A 24,481-nucleotide genomic window follows, 5' to 3' on the forward strand; every position below is an offset into this window, starting at 1 on the left:
CATAAAAACCATCTAATACGTTACACTTTCTATCCCATAATTCTAATATTTGTTGCCTTTATAGCTGCAGTGTGGGTGGAAGAAGCTAAACCAGAAAAGAGCAGATCTAACTGTAAGCTACTTTGCATATTGTCGATTGACTATAAATTTAGATCTGTCTTTTGACTCAGTCCAACAGGCACAAGAACTGTGGAACTCAGGTAAGGAATGTAAGGTAGATAGAGGCTAATAGCAAAATGTTACATGGTTTTCGTTAATATTAATCCAGATTGTTAAATTTAAATAATGCACATGATAAATATATACTTTGTGAGCTCTAGTTTATAGAATAGATCTATAGAGAAAAGTGCTATAAGAATCAACTTATTAACATACATAATTTTAGTGTGGTGTTTTGAAGTTCAGTCCCTGTCTAATATTTTAGATTTTTCCTTGTGGTTCTTGGGATTCTTTTCCATTTCATCATAAGCAAGCCTAGGAATGAAAAACTTAGCTTTGTTTTATGATCTTGTGTTTTGTCTTAGGCACTGAGGCAAATTTCAGAAAGAATAAAGCAAATTATTTGAATTAATGAGACTTTACTTCTTAGTAAATAATTCAGTTAACTGAGGTTTCTAATTGAAGTTAAAGGTTTGGTGAATTCAGTAATCTTTCCAAATGTTAAAATGCAAACATTAATTGACATTTTTATTATAGACAATTTTTATTATAGACAATTTACTGATTCAGCTTTTATAATGCATGTTCAATAAATATGTTTCATTGATTGCTGTTTAGCAATATAAAACTCCTAGCACATTTGCAAAGCTAAGCAGGGTCTGGTATGGTTTCAAATTGGATGGGGAAACTGATTGGGGACCAGACACTTTGAGATTTCTGCATTGGAGGAAGTTGAACTAGATGACTCTCCAACTCTACAATTCTATGATTCTATAATTCTGTTTAATCTTCCTTGCTCTATATTACAGGCTATAGACCCAATTTGTTTGCAGGGGGCGTTCTTCTGTACGTGTGTGTGTTATGGAATTCTCTATGCTGGAGTAGGCTGGTGGGAACTGACAAGTGTGATTGTGAGGCACAGGGAAAGCCAATTTCATCCCTTACATGTTCTGAAGGTCAGTTGATGGGTCCTGAGTCATTACAGGAGATTGATTGCTCTCTAAGCAACTTCCCATTAAATCCTAACCACATAGATTGACTGCTGGCATGTTATTTAATTGCATATAGAGTAATACTTTAATATTTGCTAGCAAGCTGATCTAGTAATCCCTGAGAAATGGAAGAAAACAACTTCTTACACTATTGACTATGGCTTATAATAATAAATAATGCGTTGGAAGGGAGGATGAGAAACATTAATTTACCATTATATTTCACAATATTTGCTATATGAAGTTGTTGAGTTGCTATCTTACAGAATAATAGATACAAAATTATTTTGGCTGGAGGAGTTGGCAAATTTTGAATTCTGATTTTAGGCACAGTCTGAAAAGGAGAGTGCCTGTTAAACAATATGGGGCACAATTTGATCAAGGTGAATTCATGTAGGCCTCAATAGTTCCAGTGAGAGACTTAAGCACATTGCAAGCTTTTCCACAGACAACACCCCTCTTTCCCTGGGCTAATAATCAACATAAGTGATAGGAATAGCAAGGCACACACTGCAGAGAAAAAGAGTGGGTATGGGGAACAATGGAGAAGTTCATGTACCCGTCATTCTGACAACGGCATGTGTTTTCGCCCAGGAAGATCTGCCATATGATTTCACATCCTCAACTGTAAAGCAAAAGAGATTTCTCTAGTTGCAAGTATCTATGCTTATATTGATTACTTTAAAATGTAAAAAAATTTTTTTAAAAATGTCTCCTTTGCATATGGAACATTGTATTTAAATAGGTCAGTACAACATCATTGCAGTCTCCCACATATTTGCATAATATCAGAAGTGCACTAAAAATACTGACAATCACACCTAGCCTATTGCAATGTATGAATCACTAAAGCTGATACACAGTTCTCCATTTCTAGCTCTATACCTGAGACACCACAGCTTGGGAAGCTTTTGGGATGCCATGGACAGATTGCCAGTCTTAAGTGACTCCCACGCTGGACAGATGTCTAGACTTGGCTGCAGGGACCTTTATTTCTACCCAGAGATCCCAAACCAATTCACTGGCCCCGAAGATTTGCCTCTGCTTCCTTTCACACCAGAGCAGCTGACTGCTGAGAATTTCTACAGCGATCCTTGTGCGTTCCCATTTCAAGGTTCCTGTGGGAATTTTGGCAGATGCGAGTACTCTTGCGGCCCAGCATTCATCAGAAAAAGGAATGAAAGGGAAAGGCAGAGAGTTAAGTGTGTCAATGAAGGCTACGCCAAACTCAGACATCACCTACCTGCCGAATACCTAGAGAAACGACTCAGCAAAGTAGAAACACTCCGAGCTGCAATTAAATACATCAGGTATCTCCAATCTGTGCTTTACAATGATTCAGAGGAGAATAGCAGGGAAGCTCACCACCCACCCAAAGATAGCTCTCAAAGCAATCACGTTCCAAGGACTTCATAGTCTGCTCGAGAGCAAATAAAATCTCTGGAAACGCCAAAGACATCCTGCCTGTAAGGTTCAAAGATGTTTGTAAGACTGAACTTGCTATACAATGGGGTAATTTCAGGGCTTGTGACTGTGATGACATGAATCTTGCTAAAATGTGTGAAAGTTTCAAATGATTGAAATGGCTGGGATCATTTTAACAGGTCGATATGAGAGATCAGTAATACGTGGTTAATTTTGATTACGGGGGGGGGCGCCAATGTGTCAACTCAAGCTGAATGCTTTAGGTTATATTTTAATAAAATGATTCTGCTCCTTTCTGAGAACAGTAACCTCTCTCTCTTTGCTAAGATTTATTTCTAAAAAATAATATAAGTTTCTCTATAAATTGATAAAATGTATAAAGTTTCTGTATAAATTCTGTTTGTACAGAATGTATAAACTGGAAACCACTTGACTGTAACAGCAACAACAAAAAATACAGTATTGTAAAAACATACTTACTTTGGAAATGCTAATATTGAGTTAATTTTATCTGGATAGTTTGTTTTTCAAAATCTAAATAAAGCCATGTTCCATGATCAAACTATATCTTAGAACATGTTTGTTATATTATATGGACACACAGTGAGAGAAACATCACAACATAAATGAAGCAGAAGGAGTGTCCATACCTCCTGTTACTCCCTCTATTTCAAGAATATAAAGAAACTAACAAACTTACCTTAGGTTCTCTCAATTTTATTGTACTGTTCCATTGTCTGCTTGAGGATTTGAGCATCATAAACATTAGAGACATAGACATTCCAAGAAGGAAGCTTCTTCAATGGTCCTTGAACTGGTAATCGGAACAGCTGATACTGACACTTACCACTGGGGAGGAACACCCCCCCCCCCAATAATATAGAAAAAGCTTGAATCTTCTTATAAAGTCCTCTTTCCACATGGCTTTATTAGTAGTAATAGTTGTTAATATATATCATGCTTAATTGCCAAAGCGGCAATTCATAGGTGCAAAACCAATTACTGTACAAAAAATATAAATGTACAATAGAAAATTCCGTCAAAAATATAAAAATAAACAGCTACAATTAAATTGTGCACTAACACAAACCCATTAAAACACAACAGTTAAAACAACTATTAAAATAGTTATTTCAACCAAATACATGTTTATAAAGTTATTTATTTGTCACATTTGAATAAATTTCTACAGAGTAGAAATGAGAGGCTGCTCCAAGTGGACTGTGGTTGCAGCTAGCTGAATAGTTTATATCTTTATCAATAAGGTACATTTAATAGATAACGATTTTAATTATATATTTTAATTTGTGTTTGTGTGTGTTTAATGTAAACTGCTCTTATGTTTTATTACAATCAAATGGTATAGAAATCTTGTGAAATAATAAAGAAAGAAATATTTTTATTGAAGAAAGGCTCTATAGTGCAGAGTGCACTGTGACTTTGAGCATTTGTTTTTTCTTTATTTCTTTTCATTAGACTTGAGCATTCTTTGGACAATCTTCATTGTACCCTTGTCATTTTTATTTCTTCAGCATTTAGTGTCACTGAATTTAGAAATAAGATGTACCTGAGAAAACATTCACAGCTGATATTCACAAACTATCAGTGTGTGTGTGTGTGTGTGTGTGTGTGTGTGTGTGTGTGTGTTTCACACATTCTGTACTATCAGACACAAGTTCCTGTTTGCAGTGGCTCTATAGCAACGTGCTTAGAAACAGAAAACAGCCACCAATAACACTCCTTCTCAGCAGAGAGGTGCAGTATTGTTGAAGTCAAGCCAATTGAAAGATCCCAGCATTTAGTACTGCAAGCATCTGGTGAGTTCTACAGTAATAACCTTATTATTTTAGCAAATCAATGGACTGAAGAGTTTTACGTTTGCCTCCCCCTTGCTGTTTTAGTTGGTAGATGGGTTCAATTTACTTGGTAGATTTGGGTATATATTTGGTGCTATTTGTGTTACTGTAATAGAGAAGTATTAAAAATAATATTTATTTACAAAGGATGTTAACTCAGTAAATTCTATTGAATTCAATAAAACAGGTATGTGTGCATAAGATAGCAGCCTTACACTTGAATAAACATGTTGTTGTAAATAGTTTTTAATGTGTTTTACTGCTGCTTTGCACCTTATGACCTTAGGATGAAGGGCAGGTAATAAAGAAATAAGAAAAAAAAACTACCTCACACTTCCTTCAGTATGTACAAAGATTATATGCTATAACTTTTGGAATATGCTAATTGATTTACATGTAATATACTGTAATCAATTAATAGCAAGAAGGCAGGTGTGAATTTTATTTATTTGGTTGACAGGCCTAGTTAGAATAAAATAGAAGTGAGGCACAGATAATATAGGTCTTGATTATGCTTGCATTAGCATGTCAGCAGTATACAGTTTCCAGATGATTTGATGTCTTAATGTTTGCACAGTCGCTACATATTTTCTCAAGGGAGTACTTCCATTAGAGGTAAGCCCTGTCTCCCAGCCCTCAAACCTCTTTTGTTTTTGTTTTTACTCCTGGGAAATGCTTAAACAGTTAACCAACAAACAAAATAATAAGCACATGATGAGCACTCTCAAAAACACCAATCTTCTTTTTAATGTTGACACCCATAATCAAGTCAGATTGTATCAATCTCTGAAGCGTTACAAAACAAAATCTTTTTGCCAGTGTGCCTGATAAATGCCTGGCATTTACTGTCATGTTGCAAATCTTACCTTGACAGCCGCAGAGTAAGTTCTCTCTTCACATGCCATTTCTCTGTACAATCATTCCCTTGTTGCAAGAAGGCAGTGATTATGAAGCACAAGAGAACACAGATCAAAATATTTTCCCACCATAATTTTGCATGATTATATGGAATGACTTTTTCTAAACCTATTTCAACTATGGAAGCATTACCTGAGGTGCTTTCTGAACCATGAGGTACTTTTGGGAGCACAACCTACGGTATATAAGCAGTTTCCTATGTTTTTGTTTAGGTTATGGAGTGCACAAAGGGAAGCAGGGCAAATGTTTCTCTTGGCTATAACCTGTATTTGATTGCCTTATTAATAGATTTGATTTGTCTAATTCCCATACCAACCTCTAATGTGATACAGAGATATCGGATTGAACAGAGATATCGGACAGAGATATTTGAACAGAGATATCGGATTCTTATCTCATTATACATGATAAGCGATCTTCAGCCATCTCAACCCTTGCTTTTTCATGCAAAACCATTTGCAGTCGTTTTCGGTCATCAACAGCAATCAGTCAGTCAATCACCCACTTCCACCACCCTTCTGAGTGATCTCCCCTCCCCATCCCCACCCCTCCCCACCCCCTCTCTACATAAGTGCCTGGGGACTTCTATTTCACTGTATCTGAAGAAGTGTGCATGCACACGAAAGCTCATACCAAAATAAAAACTTAGTTGGTCTTTAAGGTGCTACTGAAGGAATTTTTTTATTCTAATGTGATATGCAGAGATGTGGGAAATGTTTCTGGAAAAACAGGCACATTGCAACTGACAACGGTAAAGTGACCATGCAGGTTGCAAAATCCTACCTACACCAATAACCCAGTTGTCCCACCAGCAATGTAGATGGGTGAGGATCATCTTGGGTAGAACCCCTGTGTTAGGTGGCTAACCCCAATTCTGGAGACCTGATCTGGCTCCCAAGCAAATCTTCCTCCCTCTGCCCCATCCCAACTCCACTGATTTTGGCAACAGCATCAAAAGGGATACATAGTGCTGTTCTGGACAAAAATATTTAAACTTCTCCACCAAGCTCAGCGAATTTATTTACACACAGAGACCTCCTAGGCAATAACGCACAGCCATTGTCATTGCTGTTTGGTCCAAACTGTGTGGTGTGTACTTACTACTTACATGCTACATTGTCCCCCCCCCCGTATTACATAACAAGTTGCTGTATTTCATCAAAGACTCACAATAAAAACCTATACATGCCTACTAGAAGCAAGTCCCACTGGAATACAGTATATTGCCATGTGAGTGTGCCTACAATTGGAGCTTTATTTATACTGAAGTGGCGGGCATTTTCCACAGATTTTCTTGCACTTGAAATTAATTAATAATCACATAGATATTATTATTATTATTATTATTATTATTATTATTATTATTATTAATTATTGAATTCATATACTGCCCCATACCCAGAGGTCTCAGGGCAGTTCACAAAACCAAAACCAAAAGGTCTACCAGTAGACTTTCATCTACCTTCTTCCTGTCTTCTCCCTTGCGATTCCAGGAATCGCACATTCAAACATAATCTTAAATGCTGTATTTAGCGGGAAATTCTAAAACCTTAAGAAAGAGCACAGTATTGCAGCTGACAAACAGTGGTATTGTTCTGTGGGATGGCGGCTAGGAAATGGAGATGGGCTCTTTAAAATGTAAGACAATACAAATGTAGTCACCAAATAGGGATTATCAAGTTATTGTTGTTGATGATGATGCTACTATTCTGGACAGTGTTGCTAGTCCTATAGCAATGTCAGATTTGCTCACCACCTTCAAATCCCGAGCAGAATTTAGCAGTTCCTCACAATTGTGCTTTTGTAAAAAGTGGGTCCAGATAAAGAATTTAATTCCTTACCAGTAGTTAGTACTTTCAAATCTATTCCCATTCAATGTAAGACGTTAGGGCCTGATTCATAACTGTTGCAGATAACATTCAGGAGAAATCTCCAAAGCTGTGAGCTTGAGCAGTGGCAGCAATTACTGTTATGTCATGGTGACATGTTTTCCTCCTTCACGTGCCTTATGGGGTGGTTGCTTTTTTTTTCCTGGTAGGGAAATACTTCGAAAGGAATGGATGGCTGCACCTGGTTCTCCTTGCCATACCACGGTCATTGCTGTGCAATGCTAGCACAAGCTAAACCTGTGCATAGCAGCTTCACAGCTAATCCCAATTCCACCTGCACTGGTGCCATTTCAGCATATCCTGCCTGTGTTGTTAGACCGCTCGTCACAACAAGGTAATAAAAAGGGTGTATGGGGTTTGCCAGACTGAAGTTGAAGAGCTCCATTTTGAAATGCCAGCTCTCATATGCAAATACATTCCAGTGTTCAATTGTATTTATTGCATTGTAGATACATCTCTGGATTTTTCAAGTGGGGTGAGGGGTATTGTTGATGCCGAAACAGGGGTATAGAAGAATAATAACTCCTGAGGTAAAACTTTTGCATCTGCATCAAGGTTCTAACTGTTGTAGATGAAGTAGCTTTTCTTGTCATGTGTAGATAAAACGAGCATTAACACTTTCTCTGTTATTTGAAGGTGTTTACATTTCGGTCACTGCCTCCATTTTCCTCCTCTTAGAGCATGTGAGGCAGTAAAAAACTTGGAGAGATCCTTGGACACTGTTGGCATTCCTGTTCTGGCAAGAAGAGAAACTGATGGTTATTATTATCCTGGCACAATAATAGAAGCTATTATAGAGGCAAGTTGCTGTGTGATTTTTTTCCCCTGGCATATGTAGATAGGACATTAATAATTCACCCCAGAATCTTTAAGGATTCTGCTAAAGGTGTCAGATTCTGGGCAAGGGGTGTATGTCAATCACAACTGCTGCATTCAACTGAGGTTGGTGTCTGCCTCATTTTGATGGAGAAAAAACTCTTTAATATTAGACATCTTGCTCACTAAGTGGCATCCTCCTCTCCTTTTACCCGCTGAATAATCAGGAATTCTGATGGAACATGAGGACCACTCTCTAGCCATTTATTGCACAGAGTTGCTACAATCTGTATTTGACAATTGTGTCACATGACCACCAAGCTTTCAGCCACATTTACAACCACTTTCCCATATTTTCAGAAATTTATAGATTTCATTTGACTTGTCTGAGGTCCATCTTGCATGAGACCTTCAGAAATCACAACTGCTGCCAAGGTCACAACTACGCCATACATTTACAATACATGCTGTTCCCCTCAAAGAGTCCTGGGAAATGTAGTTTACCCCTCATGGACCTACAGTTCCCAGCATCCTTAACAAACTACCATTGCCAGAATTCTTAGTTTAGGGGAAGCTATGTGCTTGAAATGTGTGATGTGGCTGTGTCCCAAGTCTTTGTCCAACTTGTTGGCAGAGGTTTTCTTGTGGTTTTTTTTAACCTTCCTGCCAGTTGTAGCTGGAGATTTATGCTGTTTGGGGACAATATCCCATTGTTTGTTATGAGTAAACTGATGGACATTATACTTGCTGGAAATGTCTTAGCATGTTAATATATATAAACTTGACACCTTTTGTCCTCTGTACACAGGAAAAACAACCTTTAATTCATTAGTTGTTAGCACTTGAAACTTTAAAAAATTGTTGTGCTGTTTTTGAAGGGTAAGAAAAAGGCAAGGCTGTTTATCAAAGTTTCTGGAAGACTGACAAATTTGAAATGCCTGGTATTCAGCATGTAGTGGGAGTGACTGGCAATAATGTATTTTTGTTTTGTAATGTTTGATTCCTTTCATTACACAACATGGTGGCCACTTATGCTTTGCCAAAAAAAGAGGAATAGATTTTTAAAAGAACAAAATGTGATTAGCATAAAAATTGCATATGCTTATTCATACATATATACAGTGGTACCTCGAAATCCAAAGGACCCGACTTCCGAAGGTTTCGACTTCCGAAGTCGACAAACTCGGAAGTCTTTTCACCACGCATGCATTCTGCGCCTGCGCAGAAGCGATGTGCGCGGTCTGCGCATGCGCAGAAGCGCAAAATTGTGCTTTACGCATGTGCAAAACGGACGCTTCAACAACCGAAGACTTCGGCCTACAAAGAGCGCCGTGGAATGGATCGCCTTCGTAAGTCGAGGTACCACTGTAGGTACAGATGAGGAAATACTGGGAAGAATTCAACATTGTACTACTGTATGTTGATAATACTATCAGGGCAAGCTTGCCAGACAGAACAATCCCTCTCTCCTCCCTCCTCATGCTATTCTGGGGTACTCCCAATCCCCCCCCCAGTCAATTTGGGGAGCACAGGCAGAACACAGGTGGAAGAGATGAGGGAAAGCCCCATTGTACAAATCTAAGTCACTGTGCAGGCTTCCACAGATGGGACTCATTAACTGAATGCCATCAGATGAATGTAATGTAAAAACAAATTCTATATATCTCACCGTAGTGGGGGAGACTGTGACCTACATGCCAGCTCAGTCTTCTGTCCAGGTCCTATCTGTTGATGGCTTCCTTCTAATGGTTCTTTAATCTTTAAACCAAACTTAGACCAAAGGACACTTTTAAGTAGAGGCTTGTCCTTTGATAAGTCCTTTAATTAGAGGACTGCTCTCTGTAACATAGGAAATACGACCAACCCAACACACACAGAGATGTGCCCACTGCATGGACCTAGGCAGGATTTTTGTAGGAGGAAGAACCTCACTTAGCTATGTATTTTTTATTGATTATGGGGTGCAGCTGCCCTTCCTTGTACCCCCTTGGCTACACCCATAGTCTACTGCCATGCTCCTCTCTGGAAATTAATAGGGGAGCCATTGTAGACAGGTGAACCCCACATGCATTTTGCAATTCCTAAAGTTGTTACCAACGGGTGGAACACAGGAAGCTGCCTTATACCAGATTAGACTATTGTTCATTTAGCCCAATACTCTTTACTTTTGGCTGGCAGTAGCTGCCTAAGGTCTCATTCAGAGGTCTTCCATACTATCTATTAGTATGGAATTGGATTTCTGCCTGCAAAGTGCATCTTCTTCCACTGAGCTATGGTTCCCTCCCATCCTCTGGTTGGGTTTTGGTAGCAGCATCTATTTAGCTTTTTATTATGAACTTGCCCTTTGAGAATGCAGTTTTTCCAGGCATGCCAGCTGAACTGCGGCATGTTTCCTACCTCAAGTTAGCAGCAAAAGTTTTTTTGGGTATAGTATTATTTTCTACAGCTTTAATTGAATTGTTTTTCTTGAGTTATCTTGCCACCCTGATCAACTTTTAAAAAACCACCCATGAAAAGACACAAGCTTACCATTTTCCTCCAGCATCAAAAACTTTGTACTAACATGGCCGGCATCCTGCATTTCCCGCCCTTCATTTCTTAAGCTATCATAGATGTGACTGCTGATTATTTCATGACTAGTGCTTGTTAGTTTTTCATTTTAAATCTCCATCTTCTTTCTGGGACCAGGGCGAAAAAAGAACCTTTCTTGTACAATTTGCCAAGCCATTTGGACTGAGCGAAGACACAACATGTGTGCAAGAAACAGCCAGCAGTGACATGTTTGAGTGTGTGAATGGAATGAAGCATTCCATACTGCCAGGTGATAAAGTGCTGGCACCCTGGGAGCCACAGCAAAAAAGATATGGCCCTGGCACTACCATCCAAGGCATGGAAACCAGGGATCCCTTGAGAGGTAAAACTCAGTGTGTTTATTTTTTTAACATGAGCCAGTAGCTGAACTAGCTTTTTGTGTGTATGTGTATAATATAGCCCTGAACATAGGAAGTGCAGTATGCTCCTGTGGTTTTCATTTACTCTTAATATTTCATTTACTATTAAATTATGCATATGGTGGAAAAACACTGCTTATGTCAAAGCTCTGGTGAATATATTTTTTTTAAAAAAACCCTCCAACAGGTATTTAGTTATTATGCATACTTTCTAGACTGGCATATAAGGACCACCCTTTTGTGGCTACATAATCAGATTGATTTTTTTTTTAAAAAAATAATTTTTATTAATTTTTCAAACAATAAAATACAACAAACATAGCATATTAATTCATCACATAACTTCCATCTCGCCCTGCCGGGCACCATCCCGCCCTCCGGTTTTCACATCTCAATTTTTCACAGTCCCTTCTTTTAATATCCAGTCTATGTTGTAGGGTTTATCTCAGTCCTGCTAGTGTCTTCAACCCTTTACAATTCGTATTCATTTATTCCACAAATTTACTCCAGTCTCTTTGGAATTTTGCTTCATCTTGATTTCTGATCCTGCAAGTCAGTTTTGCCAGTTCCGCATACTCTATCATCTTCGTCTGCCACTCCTCCAACGTTGGTAATTCCTGTAATTTCCACTTTGGGGCTATTAAAGTTCTTGCTGCTGTGGTTGCATACATAAACTATCTTTGATCTACTTTACTAATCTCTTCTCCCATTATGCCTAACAAAAATGCCTAAGGTTTTTTTTTTGGGAAGGTATATTTAAATATCTTTTTTAATTCATTATATATCAATTCCCAAAATCCTTTTATCTTTTTGCATGACCACCACATAAATTCTCCATCTTGCTCTCTACATTTCCAGCAAGCTCTATTACTCATTCTGTACATCTTAGCTAATTTTACTGGTGTTAAGTACCATCTATACATCATTTTCTTTCAATGTGGTACGTGCTGTAAATTTTAAACTTTCATTCCATAATTTCAACCATGCATCATATTCAATGTTATACCCAAAGTCTATTGCCCGTTTATCATCACCTCCTTCGTCTGTTCATCCTTTGTGAGCCATTCCAGCAAATAATTATACATTTTTGACGTAATCAGATTGATTTAAACTGATGAACTATTATTAATATTAGCTTTGCTCTTTCGGGAGGAAGGGCAGAATAGATTTTTTAAAAAAATATATGTACAGTATTTTATTTAGACAAGTCAGCATTAAGATACCGGTATATACACATAAAAGATCACATACAAATCACATACAGAAACGTACAAAACATCACAGCCCCCGTCCCTTCCTTAAAATTAGGATAGAAATTTAATAAATAAATTGAGGAGAGTGACGGCTTTCCCCAGTTTATATTTTTCTCTTCAAAACAGGGGAAGAAGATGAAGAAATTATAGTCAGCTTCTGGAATGGCAAGAAAGCCAAAGTCCCATTGGGTGTAGCCCTGTGGATTTCCCCAGTGCAATGGGAGAGGATTGTGGAGATGATCCGCATGCCCCTTACCAGCAGGAAAGCACCTGAAGGGCAACTCCAAAGACCTGGTCACTACAGTGGCTCCTGTAGGGCTATACCAGGCTCCAGGCATGGATGTGCTGTAGGTGGCCTCTGCCAGCTCCAGAGGCCATGTTGCTCTTTCATCTCCCCTTGCTCCAGGTGCTTTCAACACACATGCTCAGTCCTTGGATACCCACAGTACGCTTCCTGCTGCTGCCCTAAATACAGTGGCTGCTGGTGGCCACCCTCTTTAACTGAACCACCCCAGAGAAATGTTGAAGAGTTCAGCAGCAAACCATTACTGGCAGTGGAAGGGCCTCCAAAGAAAGAACCAGCCACTGTAGTGTCCAGCTCTTCTTCTTCATGCTCCTCCAGTTCCACAAGTGGTACAGAAACAGGTTTGACCAAGACCACAATGGTAGATCATGCAGTGAACACGGATTCTAGTCTTTTTGAAAAGCCCAAGCTGCAAGCAATCAGGAGGCCTTGTTGGAAATACTGGAAGAGAAGCCATCCCAGCTCTGGTCATAACAGCCACGGTACACAACATTTCCTTTGAGCTTCAAAGTGGAAGGTAGAAGAGTGCTGGTTGAGGTGAACAGCTATACTGAGATTGATTTTTCTGCTAATGGTACCACAGATACTAGCATACTTGGGGATTTCTGGCTTGCCCTTTGCTGTTAGTTGTTTGTTTGTTTGTTTGTTTGTGTGGAGATGAGAAGCACTTTTGAGGGTTTTTAAAATTTTTACAATCAAGTGGTGTATAAATTTTATGAAATAATTTGCATGAAGTAGAAATATATATTGAGTCAAATCATGAGCCAAAACTCCCCCCTGTTGTCGTCAATTGCCTTAACAGAAGAGAGGGATGTCAAAATATTAAATCATGAGGGGGGGGGGGGCGGGAAACCCCAAAACACTTGGTTCCCTATTTCATACCTTGTTTGATTATTTTGTCTTTGTCTAACTACTCACAAATTAAGTGTTATACTATCATGTATAGGAACCAATTATACTTTGGACAGCACCTGCAGAAAGGAAAGATCCGAAACCAAAGCAGTTCCTTATATGGATCCGTCTCCAACTGCACTGATCAACCACAGTGCCATGTTTGAAACTATTGAACAGTCTCCTCGAAGGCAACATACTGTGAAGGAAGTCTTGGGCCACAAAGACATCGAACCATCCTGCGCACAGCAATGCACACAGTAAAAACAAAACAAAAATCAATTGAAAGCATATGCTTGTTTTTAATTCTGCTTATTTTGTGGGTCCACAATAATATATTAAGATATTTAGGATAATGGTGTTGGATCATTAGTATCTAAGAAATGATATAAATGGTAATTTGCCCAGCAAATTAATAAGTGTGCTCTTGTTTCAACACTGGATGGGCCCTAGAGGAGATCTGTGCATCTAACCATAGTACAACAGAAAATTCAAATATATTTTGAAGTAACTATTTTTGGACTTTCAGGACCAGCCAGGTTAACAAAAAGGGAAGTACGGTAGTGTTTTCCAAATGAATAAATATGTTCTGTTAGCAGCAAAGCATTCTGGTTTAGGATTCGGCCACCAATATCTGTGACTGACTAAATGGTGCACTCTGCGGTTACCCAGAACTACGTAACTAAATAAGACTCCCCTTTCTGTTCTGTTGATTTCATTTCAATAGCCTCTGCCATTACATTAGCAATTCCTTTGGTAAAGCAAATGACAAAGAATTTAAAGTCTTTCCAAGAACATTTGCACTTTTAAATTTATTGTTTACAAGGCATTGCATAGTATAAAAGTGAAAATACACATGATTCAAGTTAGGGCAAATGGGAACAAAGTTTCACACTATAATATACAGACAGAATAAAACCTGAGATCATATTTAATTATATAGCGTAAATAGCCTGAGAAGATTTTATTTAAAAAGTGACACTTAAAAGACACCGAAATCTATTTCATTTGTTACCTTGATGGAAAAAAAGACTACCTGTCATACATCAAAGGTCAAATTTACGCTTTCTCCTGACCGAACGTCTACCAGATGTGTTTGTTTGACTGTGTTGTCATACGAAGAGGCAGAGACTGTGTAAGTGCCAGGAGAAACGTCAATGTAGATATCCTGAATATAAAATATACATGTCAAGATTTTTCAAATAAAAAACCCATTCATGTTCTTATGCTAAATAGCTCCAACTACTAAAATAAATGTTTAACTATTTGGACAAAAAAACCTCTTATCAGATTTCTTAACCATAGCATATGAACGCAAAGATGCATAACTCAACTTGTCCTAGAAGACAACTGACAAGACCAAGAATGCTGGTAGTGAGAGAGGAGGAGAGCAGCACCTCTGAGATGCTTAGACAACATTTAGCACCCTTGCCCTTGTGGTAACTGATAAAGTGGGTTGGTCAATGAAGTGTTGTTGCTTTAGGTGAGAGCTATGGGTGAGGCTGAATGTGAAAAGACACCTCTGGGTGAGAGCTAGGGGTATCTGGAGAGCAGCTGGCCAGGCCCAGGTGAGAGCATGACTGGTGGTTGGAGGGAGAAGCTTCCAAGCGTAAGTCAGGAGAATTGTATGGTTGGGTGGGGTATTTGGGGTCTAGATAACTGTAAAGATATCCTCCTCTTGTAAGATGTGCTGCTGGTGTTGTGAGATTTATATTTTTACATACTGTATAATCAGAGGGTGACTTATTGATTGGTTGTGTTTGGAAGTTTCCAAGGCACTTTGTGGACAACATTGCCTGCCTTCAAGACTTAGGACACCACAGTAACATGTCTGAGTGATGTGCCTGACGCACCATCTAGTCAACTTTTGTGGATCAGCTTGAGAATATGGACTAAAGTACTTACAGCTGTTCAGCTGGCTAAGTGCCCCCTTGACCCTTGTCCATCATTGCTTCCTTTGAGACAGCCAGGGGTGTGGGTGGGTGTATAGGTGAGTCCAGGATGTGATAAATGTAGGGCTACCATGCCCTAACCAACTTTGGTCCAGAGAGAAAACCTTCTCTCATACAGACCTGCATGGTTACTATGATTTAATAAAGTATTCCTGGTTGTGCCACAGCCTGCTGAGGTCCGTCCTGCAGCAAAAAGGGGGAGGGCCTTTTCTGTTATGGTGCCCACCCTTTGGAGCAGGATCCTCCCTACTGTACAGTACTTGGTTTCCAGCACCTGCTAAAAATACATGTGTTCTCCCGGACCTTTGCTGCTCATTAGTACCAGATTGTTGTGTTTGTCCAGTAAGACTCCTGTGGCTATTGCTCTTATTGTATTTTTAATGAATTTTATTGCAAACCACCTTTTTTAAAATGTAAGACAATAGAAAGAAGTTTTAAATAAATAAAATTATAAAATGAAAATACTGTAGCTAACAAAGAATTTTGATTATGTTCAGGAGCATGTCGGTTGATGGAGCTGGGAGGGGATGTCACCATGGAGTGTGTTTGTGGGTTCCTCCACATAAAAACCAATACCATCTCTCTTTCATTCCGGAAGCGCCACGCATTCTCACGCATTGAATGCCTGTGCACCCTACACAGGAAAAAACCCAAGACCCACAGAAGCCTTAAAATGTTAAGTGAACTTTACTTGCTTTTGTTTCAGCATTCTCTGCTGGAATTAATGCAGCTGTATCTGTATCAGGACAGCCAGGTTCTTCCACTATTGGGACATTTTTACTTTCCTAGAGAGAGCAGATATAGTTTATGGAATCTCAAGCTGGATGTGACCAAGTTCAGCCTATCCACCAGCCTCAAGCAAACAGGCCTATAATCCAAATCAGCACAAAGCAAGTATCAGGAAGGTGCCTGTAGCTTCAGAGGCATAGCTGGGGTGGGGGGGTAGGGGGACACACTGGGAGCCACATCATGGGGGGGGGCAGGACTTACTGCAGGACCTGCAGTGCGCCCGAACTGTGCATCTCTCCTGGTAAGGATAATTCTGGAAGGATAGGATTATACAGTAGGAAGATGTCCACAGGAGGAGATGTCCATACTGATAACAAAATGCCCCTTAAGGCAATATTGGAAAATTCTTACAAATAAATTACAAATTTATATGTCATATAGAAGATTGGCAGAGGCTTGGTTGAAGCGGCATCAAGAGACTCCTTTGAGTAAGCTGACCTTCGGGCAACATATCTCTGCTTAAAATAGGGATGGCTAACCTGTGACCCTCAAGGTGTAATCCAACAATGTTTGGGGCTGCAGTTTAGCCATCCCTAGCTTAAAAGGAAAATTATGTTTCGTACACTCACCTCATTTTCAAATGCCTTTAGCAAGTTTTCAGATGACTCCCTGCTGTGGTATCTGAATATATGTGCAACTTCGTACTCTTTGAACTGAAATGGTGGTACACAACAGTAATAGTTCTGGAATAGGGTTGAAGAAGAAAGTATTACTAAACCAAGAAGTATGTGTGGCGCTAAAATAATGAAATGTCTTAATGTGGGCCTGCCTCATGAAGATGTGAGCAACAATTCCCTCGTCTCTGCTGCCACCAGAAGGACAAATGTGAAAGGGACTTTGTCAGACAGAAATGCCTGTGTTTGGTACGGTACTGTAAATCAGGGGTTAGGAACCTGTGGCCTTCCAGATGTTGCTGGACTACAACTGCCACCATCCTTGACTATTGGCCATGCTGGCCAGGACTGATGGGAGTTGGAGTCCAAAAACATCTACAGGGTCACAGCTTTCCCATCTCTGCTATAAATAAGATGACTAACTCCTCCTCACGCATTCTACTCCATGTGGTTGGATCCCTTTTCTGACAATGGGAAATTGGTACGTCTCTTGATTCATATTTGGCCCACGCTAATTGCTGCCCTCAAAGCAAGCACTTGGAAGTGTTGGAGTAATGAAACAAGTGTAGAAATTGGTATTGCGAAGTCAGAAGAAGCCCACAACCCTGAGAAATGTCAAAATGAAAGCCCTGCCAATAATGCCACAAAAGTTACTAGCCTGCAAATAAACTTAACAGCCTGTTTCTCCATGTTGGCCATGGAGGCAGGAAATCCCAGAAATGCAGCCTTCAACTTTCAGCAGGACAGTAAGAAAAAGCTTGCCTCTTCTGCCAAGCTGGCCAGTGGAGGGGCAGATTGCCCCATTCCTCTTCTGCTAGCCCACTGTGGTCCCATGCTGACTAGGGAGGAAGGGTCTTTCCTCTTTCTACAGCTATCACAGTAGCTATACAGGCTATCAGAAGAGGGACAGGCTGATCTTCCTTGGGCTTTCTAGCTGCATGAGAGTTGTTAAATACAAGGCTGAAATATGCCTCAATGTTGGCTTGAAAGTGTATGGTCAACACCTGTTGAAATCTCTGAAGTCTCAGCGAAAATGGAGGGAGGGCTAGGTAGGGATCAATACTAAGCATGGCTCCTTAACCTTCCCTCTTTTGTGTTAGACATGATTTGGGGGGGAGGGAATCCTGAACATTTCCACCCTGTCAAAGGGATCTCCGAGGAAGCTGACAAAGATACTCATGGAATAGAATCCAGACTTGCTTGATGGCGATTTTGTGCTATTTCAGCCCATTGAGTTTTGATAATTTAACACAGTATAAACTGGTATTTCCTAAAATGCAGTTGCAATAAAGCCTTAATATGGCTTGCTGGTAGAACTCATGCTTTGCATACACAAGGTGTCAGATTCAATATCCGGGCCAGGAGAGACCCCTGCCTAAATCCCTGGAGAGCCACTGCCAGTCGGTGAAGACAGTACTGAGCTACATTGACCAATGGTATATAAGGCAGCTTTCTATGTCCCTAATAGTTGTCACTCAAGCTTCTGTACTTGACTCCCAGCACAGCAGTCATTGCTTCCATCTCAAGAACCATTTACCTCGCATTCTGCTGAGATGTGGCCCATGTGTTCAGCAACAGAAGCAAAAGCAGCAGCAAGACACGCATCTTCGTCTTCCCCTTCCTGTTTCCATGAAACAAAATACCCTGTCACTATAAAAACAATGGGAAATATACAGCCCAAAAGGGCAACACAGTAGTTGTGTTTGCATGCCATTTTTTATACTGAAATCTCCATAATAAATTATAGTTTACTGTGATGGGAACAAGTCATAGCAAGTCTCAGGCTTGAGCTTCCCTCTCCATTATCCTCCACCACTGTAGAATGAAAACTTTTGCTTTGGTTTTCATTAACCACAGTTTAGTGGTCTATATTGCTGTTGGATCTACTTGCGAGTCTATTCACACATACACATGAGCCTGTATCTTACACATATATTCACAGAGGCACAGCATTGGAGACCTTTAATCTAGAGAGAATTGCCCACCACAGTGGTGACAATTAATTTAGAAAGACTGCTGTGCTTACTTGGAAAAATTATCAACAAATACAGTATTGTCAAAATGAGTATGAAATGTTTTCTTTTCACAAAATCGTTGGTAATGAGTTAAATGATTTTGCAGCTTGGAAGTATCAATACAATAGAGAAATGTAGAATAACAAGATGGCTAGTTGTTAAAAAAAGTTACAGGCTACCAAAAGCTGCCTAATCTATAAATTTATATTGGTATTACTGATCTAGGTGAAGATGGGAGGAGAAGAATTTGCCTTGCATGGAGCAGGTGCTAAGAAACCAGTGGAATCCTAAACACACAAAGGGAAAAGCTGAAATGCAAAAGACTGGGTGTTGGTTAATGCAAGTATTAGAAGACGGCAAGATTAAGGAAATGTGAAAACTAGGGATTAGAAAGAGAAGACACTAATAATCACTTCTCATGAGGAAGGGAGAGTAAACAGAAGTGATTTCTAAAGTGTCACCATGACATCTGGTGACATGGTTGCAAGTGAACCCAAGGTTCCTTGTAGTGAAACCAATTCAGTTGGATAGTGAGCCCTTATAAGCAGATGGTGAAAACTTGCATGTTTCCTCTATCCTCTGAAGAGACCCTGTTGGCTCAGGATGTGATGGGGTGACTGAAGGTAGGCAAGCCTTCCTAGAGAGTGCTGATTCCAACCCTGACTTCCTTAGATTCTAGTTAATAAAGTTTCAAAAACAGAAAAGGCATTTCTTACATGATATGTAGCATTGGCTGTTGCTTTCCACGATGCTCCTGACTAATAAAAAAAAATAAACACAGATGAGAGGCAGGTAAACAGGAAGAAAAGGCAAGGGAAAGGCCTAACTATGGCCCCTGAAGGCATCCAAGTAGGGTTGCCAGACTCAATAGTGGACAGGACTTCTGTGCCTTTAATTGCCCTATTCTCTTTTGAGTCTGGAAACCTTAAAGAGAAACCAGCAGACCCTTTGCTTGGAAATTAAACAAAGGGTCTGCTGGTTTCTCTTTAAGGTTTCCAGACTCAAAAGAGAGCAGGGCAATTAAAGGCACAGAAGTCCTGTCCACTATTGAGTCTGGCAACCCTACATCCAAGTATTGCAGCAGGCATGAAACACAGAGTTTGTGGACATCTTTTGGATCTGTAAGATGTCAAGTTATAGGAAACAGGTTTTATGGCATTAGCTCATAACACAACAGGCAGTTGCTTTAACAACAATTCTGGACAGAAGGAACATTGGGTGCTAGTTTACAGAATCACTACTAAACATATCAATATAGGTTTCCCTAAATTGAGGTCATGAGAGGTCTCTGGCTAATCAGAACTCACATGGAGTATCCCTCATGAGGGAAGACAGTGGCACTTTCCCAGGAAATGCATATTTAGACTTAATCCAATTACTGGTGGGAGATTATGGAAAAGCCCTCAGGGCCAAAAAGGAGCATATGCTTACATTAGATATAGCAAGAAACTAGTTAGGCTTGCAGCTGTGTCATCATCAAAATGACTGTTCCTTCCTATGCACAGCTGCTACTATGGGAAGATACCCTGTTTAAACCAATGTTTCTGTCTCTGTTACTTTGCAATGGCAACACGCTCATTGCTCAGAGCAAAACCAAAATAGACACAGGGTTCCAGGGCATATGCTGAGTTTCAGCCAATCTGAGCTAAACTTTAAACTGTGGTTATTTTAACTATATTTTATTGAAACAAACTGGCTTCATAGGGTCTGAAGCCACATAAGGCTTGTGTCTGCTCAGTGCCTGGATGGGTGACCACTTGGAAAACACATGAACACTGCTTTGGGTTTCATGACAGACTGTGGTTTGAAGTTTCAGACAAACCAGTTAAGCTTAACCACAGGTTGTCAGGGTTCTGATAACATGATGAACCACAGTTGCTCATGAACAGTAGAAAAAGATTCTGAACACCTTGTAGCACTTTATCCAGTATCTGAGGATTATTATAAGCTATTATCAAGTGCTTCCTGCAGCTATCCAATCAAGGAAATAGGATAATGAGAGTTGTGGCAGAATTCTATTCCCTTACCCTAAAAGTTGTGGAAGAATTCTCTTCTTTTGCTCACCCACCCTGCCTTGACTTCATGTACATCAAGGGTTAAGATGAGACACTACAAATCCTCTAAAGCGGGTAGCATGACATTTTAATTATATAGAGAGATTTTCATTTCGGTTCCATTTCTGGTATTGAAAAAATCCTCTTAATTTCTGAAGAAAAGAGAACATTTGAGTGGTTTCTTTTGGATTATTGCTGCTTCAGAGAAGATTTCAGTCTTGTACAGTTTGCTGTGGACGGAGTATGTGTCATTTTTACAAATGAAGCAACAACAACAACTGTTTGCCTCCCATTTGGTTTTACCTGACATTTTCTGTCTTATTCAGAGTCCCACGTCTAACAAATGGCGGGCAAAAATAACTTGCTTGATGATTCAAGAAAGAAAATGTGGGCAGAAAGGTATCAGGTAAAGGAAAACACAGATGCCACATGTAATAATAATATTTTACGTACCTACATGCAGGGGGAACCTTTGAGAAAAGGCAATATCTACAGTGACAATTATATTTAGCAATCTTTGTAATGAGCCAAGTAGCACCCCTTGTTCAGTTATACAAGCAGTCTTGTAAGATACACAACAGAAGCAGACAAGGCCTTATTATCTGGAACCAGAATAGCCAGCTGTTGCAGGACTCCAACTCCATCAGCCCCAAGCTAGCAAGGCCAATGGTTGGAGATAATGGGAACTACAAAGAATTATTAGGTGACACCAGAGTCGGATCAGCTATTAGGCAGGGTGAGGTCGCTCCCTCAGGTGGCAAAGCCCCCCAAGCAAGTCCATCAGCACTGACTTTAGGCAAGATCACATCCACTTTGGGCGATACCTCACCCAAAATCTTGCAGAGTATGCAAGAGTTCATGCAAAATCAGCACAATATTGCCTAAAATGGGCTATAATGGCTATGGTGCTTCTCTGCTAGCAGATGGAACAGGGTGCACAGTAGCAGCTATGGTGGCGGCATCAGTGGCAAGGTGGCACTTCCCATTTTGCCTCAAGTGGCAAAATTGGATGCACCACCCCTGGGCAATGTTGTCTAATCTCTTTGTTGGTGTATCTGGAGTGAAACCGAGCTCTTAACCATAGTGGGCCAGCAGTACGCCGAGGACATTCAGCTCTGTTTAGAGGTATTATCACAACTCGTTCACAATGGAACAGCAGCTTCTCGGTAGCATTAAAAGGTTCAGGTATGGAAGCAGCTGCCTTTGGTTACAGCACTTACCTGAAAAGTCGTCCTTTGAAATGTAGCAGGCAATGGCCAGTTCAATTTCCGTGTTTTTGCCCGCTCCAGAACTTCCTGGGCCAGTGTTGCTGTGTGCTGCATGCGATAACGGTTCAAGCTCATTTCTCGGGACTCCATTTCTTGTGTCCTGACTTAAAAAAAAAAAAAAGCCCAATGAATTTGTTCAGGCAGTCACAAACAAACACGCTAACCAAGAAGAGAGAGGAAGGAGATCAATAACAAAACTACATTTCCTAGCCATCTCCCCAAAGATTCAGGTTCTTTTTTCATTACCCAAAGGCTGCCCTGCCCATTTAGTGAAGCCCACAACAGGCTGGCATTTTAATGCTAACAAGATCATCTGGAGGCTTCAAAATGCTTCCATGCATGAGGAGCCCTACTCCCACACCAAATACCCACCTGAAAGCACCTGCTCATGCTGCTTAACATTCCCACTCACCTCTCCTTTGCCTGTTAAGCAAGCAGGTAGCAGTGATGAGGAGGAGCAGGGGAGCTAGTGGCAATGACCTGGTTCAGATGCAATGCTAAGTGCTGGTTTGGCATTATATGAAGGTGTCTTGGGCATGCACGGCCTCCCTTCCTCTTCCTTCCCCTAGTGCAGCTGCGGGATAACTTGTTTTTATTTCACTATTGTTTAGTGTTACATCCAGTGCCTAAACTGTAGCTAGCTTTAACTATAATTTAGGAAAAGACTTCACAAGCCATCATTTCAAGCTGGCTTTCCCCACTGAAACATAATTAAGGCAAAAACCACTTTGTCTGGGTTCAGACAGAACATTAGGATCTTGCCCTTGTAGCCATGCCCATTAACCCACTGTGTTATGCCTTGTAATACAATCAGTGACATTATGTCACCACACTATGTGTGGCCCTGCAAGCCAATGAGGGGAAGGAGAAGAGAAGGTAACACGCGCCACAGAAATGATATCAATGCTACACAGGGCAAGTTCAGGTGACTTTATCTCAGCTTAATAAGTCAATATGCTGTACTGTATAAGTAAACCTCTTGCTTCCCCCCACCTGCCCCCTTCACAGGATGAGCATTCAAACTGGGAAACTCTACCTTTCAGTTTCAAAACAAGCCTGGGCATTAAATAAGTTGATTTAATATCCTGGATTGTTTCAACGGTAGGACTTACAGTGTGCTTCCAGAAGGGGGCTAAATACTGTAAAAGAGATACAGTATTGGCAACAGGTTTGTTTTTCTTTTTTAGAAAAACTTGTCAGATTTTTACCAGAAATGGTAAATTCAGGTTCAATTGGGGAGGGGTAGGAATAGGCTACAGACCTGCCTTTTGATGACATCACCCCACCTGGATCCTGCAAGAGAAAAAAACAAAAAACGCTTCCGTGCACATGGAGCACCACTCCCACCCAAAGCATAGCTCAGGAAGCACCTACCGTAGTTTTCCTATTTAGAGGGGGGGAGCACATGTGGCTTTTGGGTTTGATTACTCACCCTACAAAAGCGAAGGCATGATAAATAATCCAAACCGAGCAACATTACATACAGTGGCGCACACTGCAAAGCGACAGCACAAATAAAGCAACGCTCGTGCTTCCCCTCTTGTGCCGCGGGAAGACGAGCGACTTTATTTGCTTGTGCACTATTTCCACTTCCTCGAAGCGGCTTAAGCGATTAACAACCTCCGCCAGCTATGGCTCCCATCACCCCCAGCTGCGTTGGCGGGAGTTGGTTGTCGGCACACGCGGAGGGCACCAGGTTGGGGGAAGGCACGGTTCACAAGACCCTCCCTAGGGCAGCCTTCCTCTCCCGCGCGCGAGCTCCGCTGAGAAGGCGCACATGCTCCCTCTACCGGCAGGCTGGGGGAACTCACCGTCAGCTGTACTTCCTGGGGGAACTCAGCAATGAGCTGCGATAACTGAGCCGATCCTCCCGCGTGAAGCCCCCGCTTCCCTTTTAAAGCGTCAGCGGCCAAAGGAGCAACCGGTGACGTCACCGAGCAGCCGCTCTCCTTTTCTACGAGCTTCTAACGGCGGCGAGCGGGTGTCCCTGTTTAGCGGGCGGCGCTGCCGCTGCGTCACAAAGGGCGTGCGTGACGACTCGCCTTCTTCCTCCCGGAGGGTGACCTCCGTAAAGCGGCGGTTCTGCTGCCGCTGGCTCGGTGGAATCCGGCGGGACTCGCTTCTGAGTAAACACGCGTGGGGCGGCGGTCGTGTGCACGCGCCATTCAGAAGCGTGTCCCGAGTCAGCGGAAAGGCTGGAAAAGAGGAAAAGGCTGCAGCCTCTTGCACGCGTACTGGGGAGCAAGCCTCGTTGGCTTTCACTTGACTTGCTTCTGAGTAAACGTGCATAGAGTTCTGCTGCCTTGCGGGTGTCAGTCTTGAGCCCAATGGGCAC

The 24,481-nt window shown here is 40.9% G+C and overlaps 3 protein-coding genes across 9 annotated transcripts; 2 read left to right on the forward strand and 1 right to left on the reverse strand.

Annotated features, from left to right (window-relative positions):
- ASCL3 (achaete-scute family bHLH transcription factor 3) lies at window positions 1-3,288 on the forward strand (the record flags this gene model as incomplete). The annotated part of the gene is made up of 2 exons (XM_035122497.2): window positions 1-112; window positions 2,029-3,288. Coding segments are annotated over 2 exons (651 nt in total), but the record flags the coding sequence as incomplete, so codon positions are not given.
- A 73-nt stretch (window positions 3,289-3,361) lies between these two features.
- C1H11orf16 (chromosome 1 C11orf16 homolog) lies at window positions 3,362-13,718 on the forward strand. The gene is made up of 6 exons (XM_060275807.1): window positions 3,362-4,393; window positions 7,389-7,573; window positions 7,876-8,038; window positions 10,744-10,969; window positions 12,386-13,045; window positions 13,510-13,718. Exons 2-6 carry the CDS (start codon window positions 7,407-7,409, stop codon window positions 13,716-13,718), a joined length of 1,425 nt encoding a protein of 474 aa, XP_060131790.1. The 5' UTR covers window positions 3,362-4,393; window positions 7,389-7,406.
- AKIP1 (A-kinase interacting protein 1) lies at window positions 11,180-24,169 on the reverse strand. 7 transcript variants are annotated; one of them, XM_035119583.2, is made up of 7 exons: window positions 23,958-24,169; window positions 22,099-22,246; window positions 19,541-19,582; window positions 18,347-18,430; window positions 16,765-16,878; window positions 16,102-16,191; window positions 11,180-14,622 (listed from the first exon to the last, which is right to left on the reverse strand). In XM_035119583.2, the coding sequence occupies exons 2-7, from the start codon at window positions 22,234-22,236 to the stop codon at window positions 14,494-14,496; spliced, it is 597 nt and encodes a 198-aa protein (XP_034975474.2). In that variant the 5' UTR covers window positions 22,237-22,246; window positions 23,958-24,169; the 3' UTR covers window positions 11,180-14,493. The 7 variants fall into 7 exon arrangements, with proteins under 7 accessions (XP_034975474.2, XP_034975456.2, XP_034975439.2 ...); XM_035119565.2 differs by having other exon boundaries at window positions 22,099-22,250; window positions 23,958-24,168; XM_035119548.2 differs by lacking the exon at window positions 23,958-24,169 and adding an exon at window positions 23,767-23,913 and having other exon boundaries at window positions 22,099-22,250.
- Window positions 24,170-24,481: the final 312 nt, after the last annotated feature.

Source organism: Zootoca vivipara, chromosome 1 (genome assembly GCF_963506605.1).
Source record: "Zootoca vivipara chromosome 1, rZooViv1.1, whole genome shotgun sequence".
Classification (NCBI taxonomy): domain Eukaryota; kingdom Metazoa; phylum Chordata; class Lepidosauria; order Squamata; family Lacertidae; genus Zootoca; species Zootoca vivipara.